We start from the raw sequence: 20270 nt of genomic DNA on the forward strand, positions 1-20270 counted from the left end.
CCGTAAACACACCGGCCAGCTGGTCTGCGCATGCTCTGAGCGCGCGGCTGGGGATGCCATCTGGGCCTGCAGCCTTGCGAGGGTTAACACGTTTAAATGTTTTACTCACCTCGGCTGCAGTGAAGGAGAGTCCGCATGTTTTCGTTGCAGGTCGTGTCAGTGGCACTGTATTGTCCTCAAAGCAGGCCAAAAAGTTATTTAGTCTGCCTGGGAGCAAGACATCCTGGTCCGTGACTGGGCTGGTTTCCTTCTTGTAGTCCATGATTGACTGTAGACCCTGCCACATACCTCTTGTGTCTGAGCCGTTGAATTGAGATTCTACTTTGTCTCTGTACTGTCGCTTAGCTTGTTTAATAGCCTTGCGGAGGGAATAGCTGAACTGTTTGTATTCGGTCATGTTACCAGTCACCTTGCCCTGATTAAAAGCAGTGGTTCGCGCTTTCAGTTTCACGCAGAAGCTGCCATCAATCCACGGTTTCTGGTTAGGGAATGTTTTAATCGTTGCTATGAATGAACTCACACAACAAATCAGCGTATTCGTCAATGTTGTTATATGACGCAATACGAAACATATCCCAGTCCACGTGATGGAAGCAGTCTTGGAGTGTGGAATCAGCTTGGTCGGACCAGCGTTGGACAGACCTCAGCGTGGGAGCCTCCCGTTTTAGTTTCTGTCTGTAGGCAGGGATCAACAAAATGGAGTCGTGGTCAGCTTTTCCAAAAGGAGGGCGGTTAAAATCCCCAGCTACAATGAATGCAGCCTCAGGATATGTGGTTTCCAGTTTGCTTAGAGTCAAATAAAGTTCGTTCAGAGCCATCGATGTTTCTGCTTGGGGGGGGGGGGGATATATACGGCTGTGATTATAATCGAAGAGAATTCTCTTGGTAGATAATGCGGTCGACATTTGATTGTGAGGAATTCTAAATCAGGTGAACAAAAGGATTGAGTTTCTGTATGTCGAAAGCACACCGCACATGAGTGGTATCATGCGACTATTGCAACATCTGTTAGAAATGTTGATAGAGGAGATCTAAAGACGCGACAACTGGCATGGCTTGCTAATGCTTATATGACTAGGATTATCATCAACTAGCATGGCTTGCTAATGCTAATATGACTAGAATTATCATCAACTAGCATGGCTTGCTAATGCTAATATGACTAGAATTATCATCAACTAGCATGGCTTGCTAATGCTAATATGACTAGGATTATCATCAACTAGCATGGCTTGCTAATGCTAATATGACTAGGATTATCATCAACTAGCATGGCTTGCTAATGCTAATATGACTAGGATTATCCTCAACTAGCATGCCTTGCTAATGCTAATATGACTAGGATTATCCTCAACTAGCATGCCTTGCTAATGCTAATATGACTAGGATTATCCTCAACTAGCATGGCTTGCTAATGCTAATATGACTAGGATTATCATCAACTAGCATGCCTTGCTAATGCTAATATGACTAGGATTATCATCAACTAGCATGCCTTGCTAATTCTAATATGACTAGGATTATTATCAACTAGCATGCCTTGCTAATTCTAATATGACTAGGATTATTATCAACTAGAAGCCTTGCTAATATGACTAGGATTAACATCAACTAGCATGGCTTGCTAATGCTAATATGACTAGGATCATCATCAACTAGCATGCCTTGCTAATTCTAATATGACTATGATTATTATCAACTAGCATGGCTTGCTAGTGCTAATATGACTAGGATTATCATCAACTAGCATATGACTAGGTTTGAAGTTTGGCTACTGGACAACGGCAGAAAGTTGATTTGAAAACCAATAGAACATGAGAGAAACCATACTGGTTTCAATTGAAGCCTTTAGCCTAACATAAATGATTTGATACTTTGAAGCAATTTAAGACATGACTCATAATATGAAATAAAACTGCCTCCAGCTCATTGCAAAGTGGTGTGACATGCTAAAGCCTGCCTAGTGTTGCCTATATACACATCTATGGTGAAACAGCCACAGGAGCTGAGGAGGTGCAGCCACAGGAGCTGAGGAGGTGCAGCCACAGGAGCTGAGGAGGTGCAGCCACAGGAGCTGAGGAGGTGCAGCCACAGGAGCTGAGGAGGTGCAGCCACAGGAGCTGAGGAGGTGCAGCCACAGGAGCTGAGGAGGTGCAGCCACAGGAGCTGAGGAGGTGCAGCCACAGGAGCTGAGGAGGTGCAGCCACAGGAGCTGAGGAGGTGCAGCCACAGGAGCTGAGGAGGTGCAGCCACAGGAGCTGAGCGAGGAGGAGGTGCAGCCACAGGAGCTGAGCGAGGAGGAGGTGCAGCAGCAGACAGTCTATGTATGATGTGTGATATAGACTACATAACGACTAATCAAATCAAAATGTATTTGTCACGTGCGCCGAATACAACAGGTGTAGGTAGACCTTACAGTGAAATGCTTACTTACTGGATCTAAACAATAGTGCAAAAAAGATGTGAACAATAGTTAAGTAAAGAAATAAAACAGTAAAAAGACAGGCTACATACAGTAGCGAAGGCTACATACAAGGCTACATACAGTAGCGAAGGCTACATACAGTAGCGAAGGCTACATACAGTAGCGAAGGCTACATACAGTAGCGAAGGCTACATACAGTAGCGAAGGCTACATACAGTAGCGAAGGCTACATACAGTAGCGAAGGCTACATACAGTAGCGAAGGCTACATACAGTAGCGAAGGCTACATACAGACACCGGTTAGCCAGACTGATTGAGGTAGTATGTAGATATGGTTACAGTGACTATGCATAAATGATGAACAGAGTAGCAGTAGCGTAAAAGAGGGGTTGGCAGGTGGTGGGACACAATGCAGATAGTCCTGCACATTGGCTAACCGGGCTAACTAAATTTAATTCCAACTAAATTATGCAAATGAACCTATAGACATATGCATGACTGGTGAAATATATTTCCACCAACTGGTATTTCCATCAATGAATAGGCTAAAAAGCATTATTTTGCAGTGGGATTTTTTCCCCCTTCTCCCAGACAATTAACCAGGGCCAATTTTATTGACCAGCCAAAAGCCAGCTATTACTGGCTAACGGATACCCTGACGCACACACACACACTAGGAGATACTCCCTAACTTTCATTATCAATCCAATAGTTATGATGAAGAACGCTAAAAAAAACGACTGCTAGATAAGTACTATGACACAAGAGTTACTGACTGAAAACAGATTCTAGGTTCAAACTGTTTCTGGTTAAGGAGAGGCGGCAGAGGAAAGGTGTGTTCATTTTTTATTTAACTAGGCAAGTCAATTAAGAACACATTTTCAATTAATGATGGCCTACACCAGCCAAACCCTAACGACGCCGGGCCAATTGTGGGCCACCTTATGGGACTCCCAATTACGTCCAGATGTGATACAGCCTGGAATCTAACAATGGTCTGTAGTGATGCCTCTGGGACTGAGATGCAGTGCCTTAGACCGCTGATCCACTTGGGAGCCAGAAGAAAGACAGGAGGACGAGATGGAAAAAAAGAGAATAGCGAGGAAAGGAGAGCGAGGAAAGGAGAGCGAGGAAAGGAGAGCGAGGAAAGGAGAGCGAGGAAAGGAGAGCGAGGAAAGGAGAGCGAGGAAAGGAGAGCGAGGAAAGGAGAGCGAGGAAAGGAGAGCGAGGAAAGGAGAGCGAGGAAAGGAGAGCGAGGAAAGGAGAGCGAGGAAAGGAGAGCGAGGAAAGGAGAGCGAGGAAAGGAGAGCGAGGAAAGGAGAGCGAGGAAAGGAGAGCGAGGCAAGGAGAGCGAGGCAAGGAGAGCGAGGCAAAAGAGGAGCGAGGAAAGGAGAGAGAGGAAAGGAGAGCGAGGAAAGGAGAGCGAGGAAAGGAGGAGCGAGGAAGAGGAGAGAGGCAAAAGCGAGGAAAGGAGGCGAGGAAAGGAGAGCGAGGAAAGGAGAGCGAGGAAAGGAGAGCGAGGAAAGGAGAGCGAGGAAAGGAGAGCGAGGAAAGGAGAGCGAGGAAAGGAGAGCGAGGCAAAGGAGAGCGAGGAAAGGAGAGCGAGGAAAGGAGGAGAGAGGAAAGGAGAGAGGAAAGAGGCAAAGGAGAGCGAGGAAAGGAGAGCGAGGGAAAGGAGAGGCAAAAGAGGAAAGGAGAGCGAGGAAAGGAGAGCGAGGAAAGGAGAGCGAGGAAAGGAGAGCGAGGAAAGGAGAGAGAGGCAAAGGAGGCAAAAGGAGAGCGGCAAAAAGGAGAGCGAGAGGCAGGAAAGGAAAGGAGAGAGGAAAGGAGGAGCGAGGAAAGGAGAGCGAGGAAAGGAAAAGAGCGAGGAAAGGAGAGAGGAAAGGAGAGAGGAAAGGAGAGAGGCGAGGAAAAAGAGCGAGGAAAGGAGAGCGAGGGAAAGAGAGCAAAGAGGAAAAAGAGAGAGGAAAGGAGAGCGAGGAAAGGAGAGCGAGGAAAGGAGGAGAGAGGAAAGGAGAGAGAGGCAAAGGAGAGCGAGGAAAGAGGAGAGAGGAAAGGGAGAGCGAGGAAAGGAGAGCGAGGAAAGGAGAGCGAGGAAAGGAGAGCGAGGAAAAGGAGGAGAGAGGCAAAGAGGAGAGCGAGGAAAAGGAGAGAGCGAGGAAAGGAGAGCGAGGAAAAGGAGGAGCGAGGAAAGGAGAGCGAGGAAAGGAGAGAGAGAAAGGAGAGCGAGGAAAGGAGGAGCGAGGAAAGGAGAGCGAGGAAAGGAGAGCGGGAAAGGAGAGGCGAAAAAAGGAGAGGAAAGGAGAGCGAGGAAAGGAGAGCGAGGAAAGGAGAGAGAGGAAAGGAGAGCGAGGAAAGGAGAGAGGCAAAGAGGAGAGAGGCAAGGAGAGCGAGGAAAGGAGAGCGAGGAAAGGAGAGAGGAAAGGAGAGAGAGGCAAAGAGGAAAGGAGAGCGAGGAAGGAGAGCGAGGAAAGGAGAGCGAGGAAAAGGAGAGCGGGAAAGGAGAGCGAGGAAAGGAGAGCGAGGAAAGGAGAGAGAGGAAAGGAGAGCGAGGAAAGGAGAGCGAGGAAAGGAGAGCGAGGAAAGGAGAGCGAGGAAAGGAGAGCGAGGAAAGGAGAGCGAGGAAAGGAGAGCGAGGAAAGGAGAGCGAGGAAAGGAGAGCGAGGAAAGGAGAGCGAGGAAAGGAGAGCGAGGAAAGGAGAGCGAGGAAAGGAGAGCGAGGAAAGGAGAGCGAGGAAAGAGGAGAGAGAGGAAAAAGGAGAGCGAGGAAAGGAGAGCGAGGAAAGGAGAGAGAGGCAAAGGAGAGCGAGGAAAGGAGAGCGAGGAAAGGAGAGCGAGGAAAGGAGAGCGAGGAAAGGAGAGAGAGGAAAGGAGAGAGAGGAAAAGGAGAGAGAGGCAAAGGAGAGCGAGGCAAAAGAGGAGAGAGGCAAAGGAGAGCGAGGAAAGGAGAGCGAGGAAAGGAGAGCGAGGAAAGGAGGAGCGAGGCAAAGGAGAGAGAGGAAAGGAGAGCGAGGCAAAAAAGGAGAGCGAGGCAAAGGAGGAGCGAGGAAAGGAGAGAGAGGAAAGGAGAGCGAGGAAAGGAGGAGAGAGGAAAGGAGAGCGAGAAAGGAGAGCAAAGGAGAGCGAGGAAAGGAGAGCGAGGAAAGGAGAGCGAAAAAGGAGGAGAGGAAAGGAGGAGCGAGGAAAGGAGAGCGAGGAAAGGAGGAGCGAGGCAAAAGGAGAGAGCAAAAGAGGAGAGAGGCAAAAGAGAGAGGGCAAAGGAGGAGAGAGGAAAGGAGAGCGAGGCAAAGGAGAGCGAGGAAAGGAGAGCGAGGAAAGGAGAGCGAGGAAAGGAGAGCGAGGAAAGGAGAGCGAGGCAAAGGAGAGCGAGGCAAAGGAGAGCGAGGAAAGGAGAGAGAGGGCAAAAGAGGAGAGAGAGGAAAAGGGAGAGAGAGGCAAAGGAGAGAGAGGAAAGGAGAGCGAGGAAAGGGAGAGCGAGGAAAAAGAGAGAGAGGAAAGGAGAGCGAGGCAAAGGAGAGCGAGGAAAGGAGAGCGAGGCAAAGGAGAGCGAGGAAAAGAGAGGAGAGGCAAAAGAGGAGGAAAGGAGAGAGAGGAAAGGAGAGCGAGGAAAGGAGAGCGAGGAAAGGAGAGAGAGGAAAGGAGAGCGAGGAAAGGAGAGCGAGGAAAGGAGAGCGAGGAAAGGAGAGCGAGGAAAGGAGAGCGAGGAAAGGAGAGAGAGGAAAGGAGGAGAGAGGAAAGGAGAGCGAGAGGAAAGGAGAGAGAGGAAAGGAGAGAGAGGAAAGGAGGAGAGAGGAAAGGAGAGAGAGGAAAAGAGGAGAGAGGCAAAAGAGGAGAGAGGCAAAAGAGGAGAGAGGCAAAAGAGGAGAGAGGCAAAAGAGGAGAGAGGCAAAAGAGGAGAGGCAAGAGAGAGAGGAAAGGAGAGAGAGGAAAGGAGAGAGGAAAGGAGAGAGGAAAGGAGAGAGGCAAAAGAGGAGAGAGAGGAGAGAGGCAAAAGAGGAGAGAGAGGAGAGAGGCAAAGAGGAGAGAGAGGAGAGAGACAAAAGAGGAGAGAGAGGAGAGAGGCAAAAGAGGAGAGAGAGGAGAGAGAGGAGAGAGGCAAAAGAGGAGAGAGAGGAGAGAGGCAAAAGAGGAGAGAGGCAAAAGAGGAGAGGCAAGAGAGAGAGGAAAGGAGAGAGAGGAAAGGAGAGAGAGGAAAGGAGAGAGAGGAAAGGAGAGAGAGGAAAGGAGAGAGAGGAAAGGAGAGAGAGGAAAGGAGAGAGAGGAAAGGAGAGAGAGGAAAGGAGAGAGGCAAAAGAGGAGAGAGAGGAAAGGAGAGAGAGGAAAGGAGAGAGAGGAAAGGAGAGAGAGGAAAGGAGAGAGGCAAAAGAGGAGAGAGAGGAGAGAGGCAAAAGAGGAGAGAGAGGAGAGAGGCAAAAGAGGAGAGAGAGGAGAGAGGCAAAAGAGGAGAGAGAGGAGAGAGACAAAAGAGGAGAGAGAGGAGAGAGGCAAAAGAGGAGAGAGAGGAGAGAGGCAAAAGAGGAGAGAGAGGAGAGAGGCAAAAGAGGAGAGAGAGGAGAGAGGCAAAAGAGGAGAGAGAGGAGAGAGGCAAAAGAGGAGAGAGAGGAGAGAGGCAAAAGAGGAGAGAGAGAGAGAGGCAAAAGAGGAGAGAGAGGAGAGAGGCAAAAGAGGAGAGAGAGGAGAGAGGCAAAAGAGGAGAGAGAGAGAGGCAAAAGAGGAGAGAGAGGAGAGAGGCAAAAGAGGAGAGAGGAGAGAGGCAAAAGAGGAGAGAGAGGAGAGGCAAAAGAGGAGAGAGGAGAGGCAAAAGAGGAGAGAGGAGAGGCAAAAGAGGAGAGAGAGGAGAGAGGCAAAAGAGGAGAGAGAGAGAGAGGCAAAAGAGGAGAGAGAGGAGAGAGAGAGAAAGGAGAGAGAGAGAAAGGAAAGGAGAGAGTATCGAGAGGGTGAGAGAGAATAGGGGGTTTCCGGTGGTGTATTTTGAGAAGAAGCTGCATGTCTCTGAAGGTATGACTGCTGCGTCAGGGGGGAACACTCCTATTACACTGCACGCACACACCTATTGGGCTATACTGATGTACACACTGCCCAACTCTGTGGCCAGTAAAGGTTACTGCAAGCTCCACTCTGTTGCTCTGTGGGATTGCTCTGTGGGATTGCTCTGTGGGATTTGAGCCACAGACACCTTTTGGAGCCATGATATCCTCCCTAGTCCCACTACCATTAACAAGGGGGTGATTGCAACGTTTTTCTTATGTCATTTAATTTAGTTAAAACAAGGAAGAGACACCTTCCCTTGCTAGTAGTAGCTAGCTGGCAGTGTGGCTAGGTGGCTAAAAAAATAGCAAGCTAGCTAAACGTTTTAGCTTACCACACCTTCATGTCAAATAATCAGATGTATAATAAAAACACAAGCCCTGGAGATATTGTTCTACTTGCTGGTGTAACCTACAACATTATCCATGTTTAATATAGTGCGTGTGTATTAATTCCAATATCGGCTAAAAATAGATCATGTTTTTGTAATGGAGAAGAGCAGGCTACATAGAGCATGTTCCTCCATTTCACAATAGCCTGGAATCACTAGTTATTACTTCTAAACAAAATACATTTTGGCTGAATTGTTGTAGTTGGTTTACCATTTGAATAGTAACCTAAATGACAGCGGTTTACAAACTAGGGATCGCCTGAACGAAAATAAGGCCGCGGGAGAATTTCCAAAACCCCGAAGAAAAATAAAATATATATACTACTCTAATATCATCTATGTCAAAATGATTGTAGTGTGATTAACATTAATCTAAATAAATGATTATAATCGAAGAGATACAATTCAACAAGAGAGCGGGAAAAGGCAGCACTTCACCGTTGTACTTGAATTATTCCCATGGTGAATGACTAGCTACACTATGAAACATTCCTACAGTGAATGACTAGCTACACTATGAAACATTCCTACAGTGAATGACTAGCTACACTATGAAACATTCCTACAGTGAATGACTAGCTACACTATGAAACATTCCTACGGTGAATGACTAGCTACACTATGAAACATTCCTACGGTGAATGACTAGCTACACTATGAAACTATGAAACATTCCTACGGTGAATGACTAGCTACACTATGAAACATTCCTACGGTGAATGACTAGCTACACTATGAAACATTCCTACGGTGAATGACTAGCTACACTATGAAACATTCCTACGGTGAATGACTAGCTACACTATGAAACATTCCTACGGTGAATGACTAGCTACACTATGAAACATTCCTACGGTGAATGACTAGCTACTCTATGAAACATTCCTACGGTGAATGACTAGCTACACTATGAAACATTCCTACGGTGAATGACTAGCTACACTATGAATCATTCCTACAGTGAATGACTAGCTACACTATGAAACATTCCTACAGTGAATGACTAGCTACACTATGAAACATTCCTACGGTGAATGACTAGCTACACTATGAAACATTCCTACAGTGAATGACTAGCTACACTATGAAACATTCCTACGGTGAATGACTAGCTACACTATGAAACATTCCTACGGTGAATGACTAGCTACACTATGAAACATTCCTACGGTGAATGACTAGCTACACTATGAATCATTCCTACGGTGAATGACTAGCTACACTATGAAACATTCCTACAGTGAATGACTAGCTACACTATGAAACATTCCTACGGTGAATGACTAGCTACACTATGAAACATTCCTACGGTGAATGACTAGCTACACTATGAAACATTCCTACGGTGAATGACTAGCTACACTATGAAACATTCCTACGGTGAATGACTAGCTACACTATGAAACATTCCTACGGTGAATGAATAGCTACACTATGAAACATTCCTACGGTGAATGACTAGCTACACTATGAAAAATTCCTACGGTGAATGACTAGCTACACTATGAAACATTCCTACGGTGAATGACTAGCTACACTATGAAACATTCCTACAGTGAATGACTAGCTACACTATGAAACATTCCTACGGTGAATGACGAGCTACACTATGAAACATTCCTACGGTGAATGACGAGCTACACTATGAAACATTCCTACAGTGAATGACTAGCTACACTATGAAACATTCCTACGGTGAATGACTAGCTACACTATTGCAGGGACTTTGATATTACCGGACGCAATTAATATGGTGAAAAAATGTGTGGGGAGACAAAGGCACAGAAACTCACATCAATGCCTGTGTCAGATAACACCATTAAACGAAGAATTTATACTCTGATGAATGACTCAAGAACTCCCCAGATCATGGTCTCCAAATGGACGTCAGCTGTGAGGACTGAGATGCCCATGCTTTGACTTCTGTTGGATAAACATGTTGGGGGATGCTGTTCATGGGGACATATGGTTCTTTCTCATGATTACAGAGCATGAAATGAAATATGGGATGTTCAGTGAGTTGCTATATTGATAAAAAACAGATTCCATGGGATGGAATGGTGCGCTTTTGTACAGATGGGTCTCCATCCATTACGGGACATAGGGCAGCCCCCCATAGGGTCTGGTAGAGTCTGGTGGTGACTGTAGCCTGTATTGGGTCTGGTACAGTCTGGTGGTGACTGTAGTCTGTAGCCCGTCTTGGGTCTGGTACAGTCTGGTGGTGACTGTAGCCTGTCTTGGGTCTGGTACAGTCTGGTGGTGACTGTAGACTGTATTGGGTCTGGTACAGTCTGGTGGTGACTGTAGTCTGTAGCCCGTCTTGGGTCTGGTACAGTCTGGTGGTGACTGTAGCCTGTATTGGGTCTGGTACAGTCTGGTGGTGACTGTAGTCTGTAGCCCGTCTTGGGTCTGGTACAGTCTGGTGGTGACTGTAGCCTGTATTGGGTCTGGTACAGTCTGGTGGTGACTGTAGCCTGTAGCCCGTCTTGGGTCTGGTACAGTCTGGTGGTGACTGTAGCCTGTATTGGGTCTGGTACAGTCTGGTGGTGACTGTAGTCTGTCTTGGGTCTGGTATAGTCTGGTGGTGACTGTCACCCCCTGGTGATGACGTCACCCCCTGTATGTGCTTTCAGTAACCTGAATTCCTCCAGACTGAGTGTGTGAAGCTGGGTTCAGTGTTCTCATAGCTGCCATCACATCCAACCTAAATTGATATTTGGTTTTAATGCAGATGAGAGCACTGAATCCAGCATCACACAGATACGGCCTAGCAAAGGGTCGGTGGTCTACCATGAGTTTTATGGTGCTTTGAAGACAACTGGAAACTCTGAAAAAGATTAGGTCAAATCATGATATCAGTGATCTTCAGGTCAGAGCTCTAGCAAGAGGTCTGAGGTCAATTTGAAATTTCGAGTTGGTTGACCTTTCAAACCTATTTTTCCCCAGTCGGAGCTCGTTTTCCACCCCAATTTCCCAGTTGTTTGAACACGGCAGCAAAAGCGACAAAAGACAATGACGCCATCATCATGAATTGTTTATGATTTCAGAAGAGTAAAACTTAGCATATGTTTTTAGAATCTTCCTCACATACAGAGATCCGTGAAAGCTAGCTATCAAAGCCCCTTGACTGACAACTATGACTAAAAATGTTTATATAGTGTATGAATGTATATCATTAGCAAGCTAACGGCCCATTCTACATGGAAGCTGGCACAGTCTGGTGGCCTGGCAAGCCAGCATTTCAAAATACATAACCGGTTATACTACTTGGTTTCTCTGAAACTAGACTAGTTAGTTGACAACTCAGGGCCACCAGATAGGTAGGTAACATAAGTTAAGTCTACACATTGTACATGTATGTTACCCAACCAGCTCGTCAGGTAGCTAATGTTAGCGAACAAATAAGTGAAATGTAGAAATAAGACAGGCATAATGTACCAGAACAAACTGGTTAGTTTGTGACTGACAGGTCATTTTAAAACGTTTTTTTTTAAACGAACCATTTAGTACACTAACTAGCTAGTTAGTTTGGAGAGTTCAGCAAACTTGCGCCATGGGCCTTTTTGTTAGCTGCTATTTAGGGACCGTCAGTCATCGTGACAGGTGAAATATCTACGTCAACGAAGCTACAGGTGGCGATTTATTAGCGAGAATTTGCCCCCGCAGAATCCATACAGTTGTGGTCCCCCCAGTAGCGTTGACACCCCTGTCCCGGTAACTCACCTATGGTGGAGATGAAGGTGGTGTTGAAGGCGTCGTCTGAGAAGCGGAACAGCACGCAGGTCTTCCCCACGCCCGAGTCCCCGATCAGCAGGAGCTTGAAGAGCAGGTCGTAGGTCTTCTTCGCCATCGATAGACAAGTTGTGTTCGCCGGACAGAGCAGAAAGTATCTCCCGCAGGTCTAGAGCCAGCCTGAGTTACAAGCAGAGGAACGGGCTGTAATATTTGAGTTATGTTGAGATCTAGTTGGCTAGTTAGCTATATACCACCAGGGGTAGCGTGTCGCAACAGTAACCGAAGAGTAACCAAGACGGGTTTTCTTACAGCATTTGAATTAAAAACCACTAAATAAAAAAAATGGTATCCCGTGTGATTCCCCCTTTTCCACTCTCTTTCTCTCGCACTGTCGGGACAAAATGGCTCCCCTCCCCGACTTACTCTTTCTTCAAACTACCAGCGAGCTCATTCAAATTATTGGCATTCCCCGTCATTACAACCGCCTCGGGACTTGCGATCGAGAAGAATTATAAATTTCCGTAGGTTAAAAAGTGTGTAAATTAACGATCTTGTTACAATTATTTGTTTTGTCGATGATTAGACCCCGAAACAAACGACAGCCGTGACGTCGCCTTCAAATGCAGGCACCACCGCGACACCCTAGCAATACGTCTGTTTTCCGCCCCTTCTGTCAAAATCTCGCTCGGTGATTGGCTCACATCACTGCTTTCCAAATATACAGCTGAACCCGATTGGTCAGATTGTCAAGGAGTAAAAAGGCGTAATTTAGGTTGACTTGTAGAAAGGGCAAATGTTTTTCTGCATGACCATTCCGGAACAATCCCAGGCTCGGACTCTCCGTTCCACTACAGATAGAACAATGAAACATATATTTTCCCGGATGTATAAATGTGAAGCATCCGGTTAGGGTTTCCTCTCTACCAAATATGGTGGTGAGAGGAAGCCTAATGGAAGCCTAGTGACCGGCAGTTGGAGAAGATGGGGCGAGATGGATTTTGGCCGAGATTCTGCTCATTTTCTCATTGATGGAACATTTGATCTCAATAGCGTTTTCTGTTTCTATAATTAACATTTGTTACGCACAGAGTGGACAGAGTTTTCTAGACTTTATTATTTTCAAAAGTTTCTTAAAAATTGCGTTGTTTAGAAGGAGTGCAAAGGTGAATCGAATTATTGGACACGACCGCTTCGCGGAGTAGGCGTTCCCTAACGGAAATATGTAAATACATGGTAGAACGCGCCAATGGTCTGCCCACCTCCTTGCTTGTTCTGCCCACTATGATTAATTTGCTCCCGTTGGAAACAACAGGCTGTGGTCTATCTTGGGTTATTTATAAACATCTTTGGTACCACTGGTGGAAATGTAACTTTAAAAAAAATCCAAAATGGCCACCGGTTCCCGTCCGTGCTGGTCGGGGTGTGTTTGCTGGTTGGTGTCTGGCCAGAGGTTTGACGATCCCAGCGATGAGTCAAGCTGAATGATGTCATAAATTCTCATGTTCATGTAGTGGGTGTTACCAATCACTCTAAATTCTGCTACTTTAGTACCATTTCAGTACTTTCCATGGGGTAGTGACTTTTATTATTAACACATCAAACATAACAATAATATTTAGTAATTTCCCTCTTCTAAACTGACAGTGTCTGGGGTGCCTTGTTTCAACACAAGAATGCCATATAACACAAGAATGCCATATAAAAAAACAGAACTGTCTCTTTTGGTTTGTTCCATCCTGACCAACTCATCACTCTGACGACAGGAAGTAGACTTAATTTCAGCAGATCCATTATATTGACCAGATACTCAAGTAGCCACTCTAACAAATCAAATAAATGGGAGGAGGCAAGATCAGGTGGGGCCACTCTAGCCAATGAGAGGGCAGATATGCGTGTGAACAACAGGCACAACTCCAATGTAAAGTGTTTTTTCTCAAAGTTGCCAGGTGTGCTACGTATCAATCCACTCGAAACAACCTAAACACTATGAAACGTATATTTGATCAAATACACCATACACATTTCTGTTAACCAAGGTCTACGTTTTCATTGAACTCCGTTCAAAAACTCTTCGCTTGTCGAGCCAAAAAGAACAACACCTACTGGAGAAGACAGATTTTGGGCCCAGTTATCCCTCTCACTTTGCCTCTTCCTCTCTAACTTCACTAACTTACTGACTAGTGATGGGATGTTCAGTCTTCACTTACTGACTAGTGATGGGATGTTCAGTCTTCACTTACTGACTAGTGATGGGATGTTCAGTCTTCACTTACTGACTAGTGATGGGAAGTTCAGTCTTCACTTATTGACTAGTGATGGGAAGTTCAGTCTTCACTTACTGACTAGTGATGGGAAGATCAGTCTTCACTTACTGACTAGTGATGGGATGTTCAGTCTTCACTTACTGACTAGTGATGGGATGTTCAGTCTTCACTTACTGACTAGTGATGGGATGTTCAGTCTTCACTTACTGACTAGTGATGGGATGTTCAGTCTTCACTTACTGACTAGTGATGGGAAGTTCAGTCTTCACTTACTGACTAGTGATGGGAAGTTCAGTCTTCACTTATTGACTAGTGATGGGAAGTTCAGTCTTCACTTACTGACTAGTGATGGGATGTTCAGTCTTCACTTACTGACTAGTGATGGGATGTTCAGTCTTCACTTACTGACTAGTGATGGGAAGTTCAGTCTTCACTTACTGACTAGTGATGGGCAGTTCAATTTGTTGATTGCTAGGCATCCAAATAAGATTATTTCTAGATGAATTGAGTTCCAGTTGTGTCCGAAACCGGACTAGATTGTGAACGACTCAGAAAGCATTGACTGCCGTGAGGGTGATAAAAGCTACAATGTCATTCACGAACTGCAGCCCCCCCCAAACTATTTTTACTGGATGGAGTTTGCTGAGCAGAGGCTGTGTATGTCTTGGTTCCACAAAACTGTGTCAATCATAACATTCAATAATGAATTCATTGCATTCATTTTTGCACCATGTGATCAATGATTAGTTCTAAACATGTATTGTTCTTGTCTATGCTCATGATCTATTTCCCTGTGTGCATTTGACAGACAGACAGGTGGTCGGATGACATCTCTGGATCCGCTGAGCCAAGGAGCTGGTATTAATCCTGCTGTAGGACTCATTGCGGACAGCACGAGCACGTCAAACAAACTATTAAAATGAACGAGTCACTCAGAAAAATGAATCATGAATCTCAAGTCGGTAAAAAGAGTCCTTTGAAAATACTGCATTTTTTGTGAACTGAACATCACCGTTACTGACCAGCAGAGAGTGTGTGTGTGTGTGTGTGTGTGTGTGTGTGTGTGTGTGTGTGTGTGTGTGTGTGTGTGTGTGTGTGTGTGTGTGTGTGTGTGTGTGTGTGTGTGTGTGTGTGTATATTAATGTGTGTCTAGTATCTAACTACAACCTATCCAGATATGTGTACACTACTGCTAAACCAGTGTTTCTGAAGGGAATCAATCAACCAGGATATGCTCTCAAGCCCTTCAGCCAAGTACACACAGACACACGCAGTACAAACAGGACATCCCTCTACATGTTCTGAACTTGTTTCCCACCAGACCCTCTGCTGCCACTGCTGGTGAGATGGTGAACTGCAGGCACTGCATTATCATTAAGAACCAGCAGGTGGTACTGTCGCTTCATATTTCATCACCTAGCTCCATCTCAATAGTCGACATTGGGGTTTTCTCGTTTGTGAAAAAGACCATCCTCCATCCTCTCTCCTTTGTGCCGGAAACCGATAAGTGGTCGAGTAGTGTGTCCTCCCCTCTCGATAGCCACTTTTCTGAAAGCGTGAACCACTGCTTTTAACCATGGAAAGTTGACTGGGAATATCGTTGAGTACAAAAAGTGTAGTTATTCCATCTGTAAGGCAATCAAACAGGCAAAACATCAGTACAGAGACAAAGTATAGTCGCAATTCAACGGCTCAGACAGGAGTCATCTGGTGTGAGGGGACAAAATTAACATGCGTGAAGTCTGGTCAGCATGTAAGAATGCTGTTCATTGTCTATAGCTCAGCATACAACACCATAGTATCCTCCAAGCTCATCATCAAGCTCGGGGCCCTGGGTCTGAAACCCGCCCTGTACAACTGGGTCCTGGACTTCCTGACGGACCGTCCCCAGGTGGTGAAGGTAGGAAACATCACCTCCACTTCACTGATCCTCAACACTGGGGTTAGGGTTAGAGAACGCACAAGGGTGCTATCATCCACAAGGCGAGATCAGTACAGGTGCATCAAAGCTGGGACCAAGAGACTGAAAAAAAACTTCTATCTCAAGGCCATCAGACTGTTAAATAGCCATCACTAGCCAGCTACCACCAAGTTACTCAACCCTGCAACTTAGAGGCTGCTGTCCTGTATACTTCGACGTGGAATCACTTTAATAATGGAACACTTGTCACTTTAATAATGTTTACATACTGCTTTACTCATCTCATATGTATATACTGTATTCTATTAGACTATTTTAGTCAATGCCACTCCTACATTTCTCAATCTAATATTTATATATCTCTTAATTGTATTATTTTACTTTTAGATTTGTGTGTCTTGTTATGAATTGTTAGATATTACTGCACCGTCGGAGCTAGGAACACAGGCATTTTGCTACACCGCAATAACATCGGCTGAATATGTGTATGTGACCAATAACATCTGCTGAATATGAGTATGTGACCAATAACATCTGATAAATATGAGTATGTGACCAATAACATCTGCTGAATATGAGTATGTGACCAATAACATCTGCTGAATATGAGTATGTGACCAATAACATCTGCTGAATATTAGTATGTGACCAATAACATCTGCTGAATATGAGTATGTGACCAATAACATCTGCTGAATATGAGTATGTGACCAATAACATCGGCTGAAAATGAGTATGTGACCAATAACATCTGCTGAATATGAGTATGTGACCAATAACATCTGCTGAATATGAGTATGTGACCAATAACATCGGCTGAAAATGAGTATGTGACCAATAACATCTGCTGAATATGAGTATGTGACCAATAACATCGGCTGAAAATGTGTATGTGACCAATAACATCGGCTGAAAATGTGTATGTGACCAATAACATATGCTGAAAATGATTTTAATGGAGAATATGTGCATCCTGTGTACTTTACAGCTGAAGAGTTTTGAGATCTTCCACACCCCCTTTAAATCAGCTTTTAAAAACAATATGATACTTATTATTTTATTGATAAAATGTTTTAACTAACTTCATTTGTTGGATCCACCCTTGTAAGTGTTGTTTATTTTGGGATCCACCCCTGTTAACGTCATTTATTTTGGGATCCACCCCTGTTAACGTCATTTATTTTGGGATCCACCCCTGTTAAAGTCATTTATTTTGGGATCCACCCCTGTTAACGTCATTTATTTTGGGATCCACCCCTGTTAACGTCATTTATTTTGGGATCCACCCCTGTTAACGTCATTTATTTTGGGATCCACCCCTGTTAAAGTCATTTATTTTGGGATCCACCCCTGTTAACGTCATTTATTTTGGGATCCACCCCTGTTAACGTCATTTATTTTGGGATCCACCCCTGTTAAAGTCATTTATTTTGGGATCCACCCCTGTTAACGTCATTTATTTTGGGATCCACCCTTGTAAGTGTTGTTTATTTTGGGATCCACCCCTGTTAACGTCATTTATTTTGGGATCCACCCCTTTAAACGTAATTTATTTTGGGATCCACCCCTTTAAACGTAATTTATTTTGGGATCCACCCCTTTAAATGTCATTTATTTTGGGATCCACCCCTTTAAACGTCATTTATTTTGGGATCCACCCCTGTACACGTCATTTATTTTGGGATCCACCCCTGTTAACGTCATTTATTTTGGGATCCACCCCTGTTAACGTCATTTATTTTGGGATCCACCCCTGTTAACGTCATTTATTTTGGGATCCACCCCTGTTAAAGTCATTTATTTTGGGATCCACCCCTGTTAACGTCATTTATTTTGGGATCCACCCTTGTAAGTGTTGTTTATTTTGGGATCCACCCCTGTTAACGTCATTTATTTTGGGATCCACCCCTTTAAACGTAATTTATTTTGGGATCCAACCCTTTAAACGTAATTTATTTTGGGATCCACCCCTGTTAATGTCATTTATTTTGGGATCCACCCCTTTAAACTTAATTTATTTTGGGATCCACCCCTTTAAATGTCATTTATTTTGGGATCCACCCCTTTAAACGTCATTTATTTTGGGATCCACCCCTGTACACGTCATTTATTTTGGGATCCACCCCTGTACACGTCATTTATTTTGGGATCCACCCCTATACACGTCATTTATTTTGGGATCCACCCCGTACACGTCATTTATTTTGGGATCCACCCCGTACACGTCATTTATTTTGGGATCCACCCCTGTTAACGTCATTTATTTTGGGATCCACCCCTTTAAACGTAATTTATTTTGGGATCCACCCCTGTACACGTCATTTATTTTGGGATCCACCCCGTACACGTCATTTATTTTGGGATCCACCCCTGTTAATGTAATTTATTTTGGGATCCACCCCTTTAAACTTAATTTATTTTGGGATCCACCCCTTTAAACGTCATTTATTTTGGGATCCACCCCTTTAAATGTCATTTATTTTGGGATCCACCCCTTTAAACGTCATTTATTTTGGGATCCACCCCTGTACACGTCATTTATTTTGGGATCCACCCCTATACACGTCATTTATTTTGGGATCCACCCCGTACACGTCATTTATTTTGGGATCCACCCCGTACATGTCATTTATTTTGGGATCCACCCCTGTTAACGTCATTTATTTTGGGATCCACCCCTTTAAACGTAATTTATTTTGGGATCCACCCCTGTACACGTCATTTATTTTGGGATCCACCCCTGTACACGTCATTTATTTTGGGATCCACCCCTTTAAACGTCATTTATTTTGGGATCCACCCCGTACACGTCATTTATTTTGGGATCCACCCCGTACATGTCATTTATTTTGGGATCCACCCCTGTTAACGTCATTTATTTTGGGATCCACCCCTGTTAATGTAATTTATTTTGGGATCCACCCCTTTAAACGTAATTTTTTTGGGATCCACCCCTGTACACGTCATTTATTTTGGGATCCACCCCTTTAAACGTCATTTATATTGGGATCCACCCCGTACATGTCATTTATTTTGGGATCCACCCCTGTACACGTCATTTATTTTGGGATCCACCCCTGTTAACGTCATTTATTTTGGGATCCACCCCTGTTAACGTCATTTATTTTGGGATCCACCCCTTTAAACGTAATTTATTTTGGGATCCACCCCGTACACGTCATTTATTTTGGGATCCACCCCGTACATGTAATTTATTTTGGGATCCACCCCTGTACATGTCATTTATTTTGGGATCCACCCCTTTAAACGTCATTTATATTGGGATCCACCCCGTACATGTCATTTATTTTGGGATCCACCCCTGTACACGTCATTTATTTTGGGATCCACCGCTGTTAACGTCATTTATTTTGGGATCCACCCCTGTTAACGTCATTTATTTTGGGATCCACCCCTGTACACGTCATTTATTTTGGGATCCACCCCTGTACACCTCATTTATTTTGGGATCCACCCCTTTAAACGTCATTTATTTTGGGATCCACCCCTGTACACGTCATTTATTTTGGGATCCACCCTGTTAACGTCATTTATTCTGGCTGGGGCCAATGGGGATGCAGGGTGGTATGCTGCTGGCTGGGGCCAATGGGGCCAATTGGGATGCAGGGTGGTATGCTGCTGGTTGGAGCCAATAGGGCCAATGGGGATGCAGGGTGGTATGTTGCTGGCTGGGGCCAATGGGGATACAGGGTGGTATGCTGCTGGCTGGGGCCAATAGGGATGCAGGGTGGTATGCTGCTGGCTGGGGCCAATAGGGATGCAGGGTGGTATGCTGCTGGCTGGGGCCAATGGGTCCAATAGGGATGCAGGGTGGTATGCTGCTGGCTGGGGCCAATAGGGATGCAGGGTGGTATGCTGCTGGCTGGGGCCAATAGGTATGCAGGGTGGTATGCTGCTGGCTGGGGCCAATGGGTCCAATAGGGATGCAGGGTGGTATGCTGCTGGCTGGGGCCAATAGGGATGCAGGGTGGTATGCTGCTGGCTGGGGCCAATGGGTCCAATAGGGATGCAGGGTGGTATGCTGCTGGCTGGGGCCAATAGGGATGCAGGGTGGTATGCTGCTGGCTGGGGCCAATAGGGATGCAGGGTGGTATGCTGCTGGCTGGGGCCAATAGGGATGCAGGGTGTTATGCTGCTGGCTGGGGCCAATAGGGATTCAGGATAATAATGTTTGAACAAGATGGCGCTGACAGACATGGTAACCCTGTTTCTAGCACCTAGCCAACCTTTGCAGTCATTTTTTTGTGTGGTTTATATATTTCATTATTTACTCAGAACGTTTCTTGTATTATTACCTAGAGCCGAAAATAACTTTTGGACATTAGATCGGCGGACACTCACCACAAATCAGAGCTGAAATTCAGGTGATGTGCAGACCATCCATCGCTTCTGAGTATTTTTCTCGCTAATGTTCAGTCACTAGACAATGAAGTAGATGAGCTCAGGGCGAGGATCTCCTTACAGAGAGACATCAGGGACTGTAAA

General features: G+C 45.2%; 1 protein-coding gene across 1 annotated transcript in view; it reads right to left on the reverse strand.

The window, feature by feature from the left end:
• Positions 1-12231, reverse strand: part of LOC123990446 (ras-related protein Rab-10) — a 44077-nt gene extending 31846 nt beyond the window's left edge. The window contains exon 1 of the mRNA XM_046290980.1: positions 11568-12231. Within this exon, the coding sequence (XP_046146936.1) occupies positions 11568-11694 (127 nt within the window). The 5' untranslated portion in view covers positions 11695-12231. The remainder of the gene's footprint in view (positions 1-11567) is intronic.
• Positions 12232-20270: the final 8039 nt, after the last annotated feature.

The sequence above is a fragment of the Oncorhynchus gorbuscha genome, linkage group LG12 (assembly GCF_021184085.1).
Source record: "Oncorhynchus gorbuscha isolate QuinsamMale2020 ecotype Even-year linkage group LG12, OgorEven_v1.0, whole genome shotgun sequence".
In the NCBI taxonomy this organism is placed as follows: Eukaryota; Metazoa; Chordata; class Actinopteri; order Salmoniformes; family Salmonidae; genus Oncorhynchus; species Oncorhynchus gorbuscha.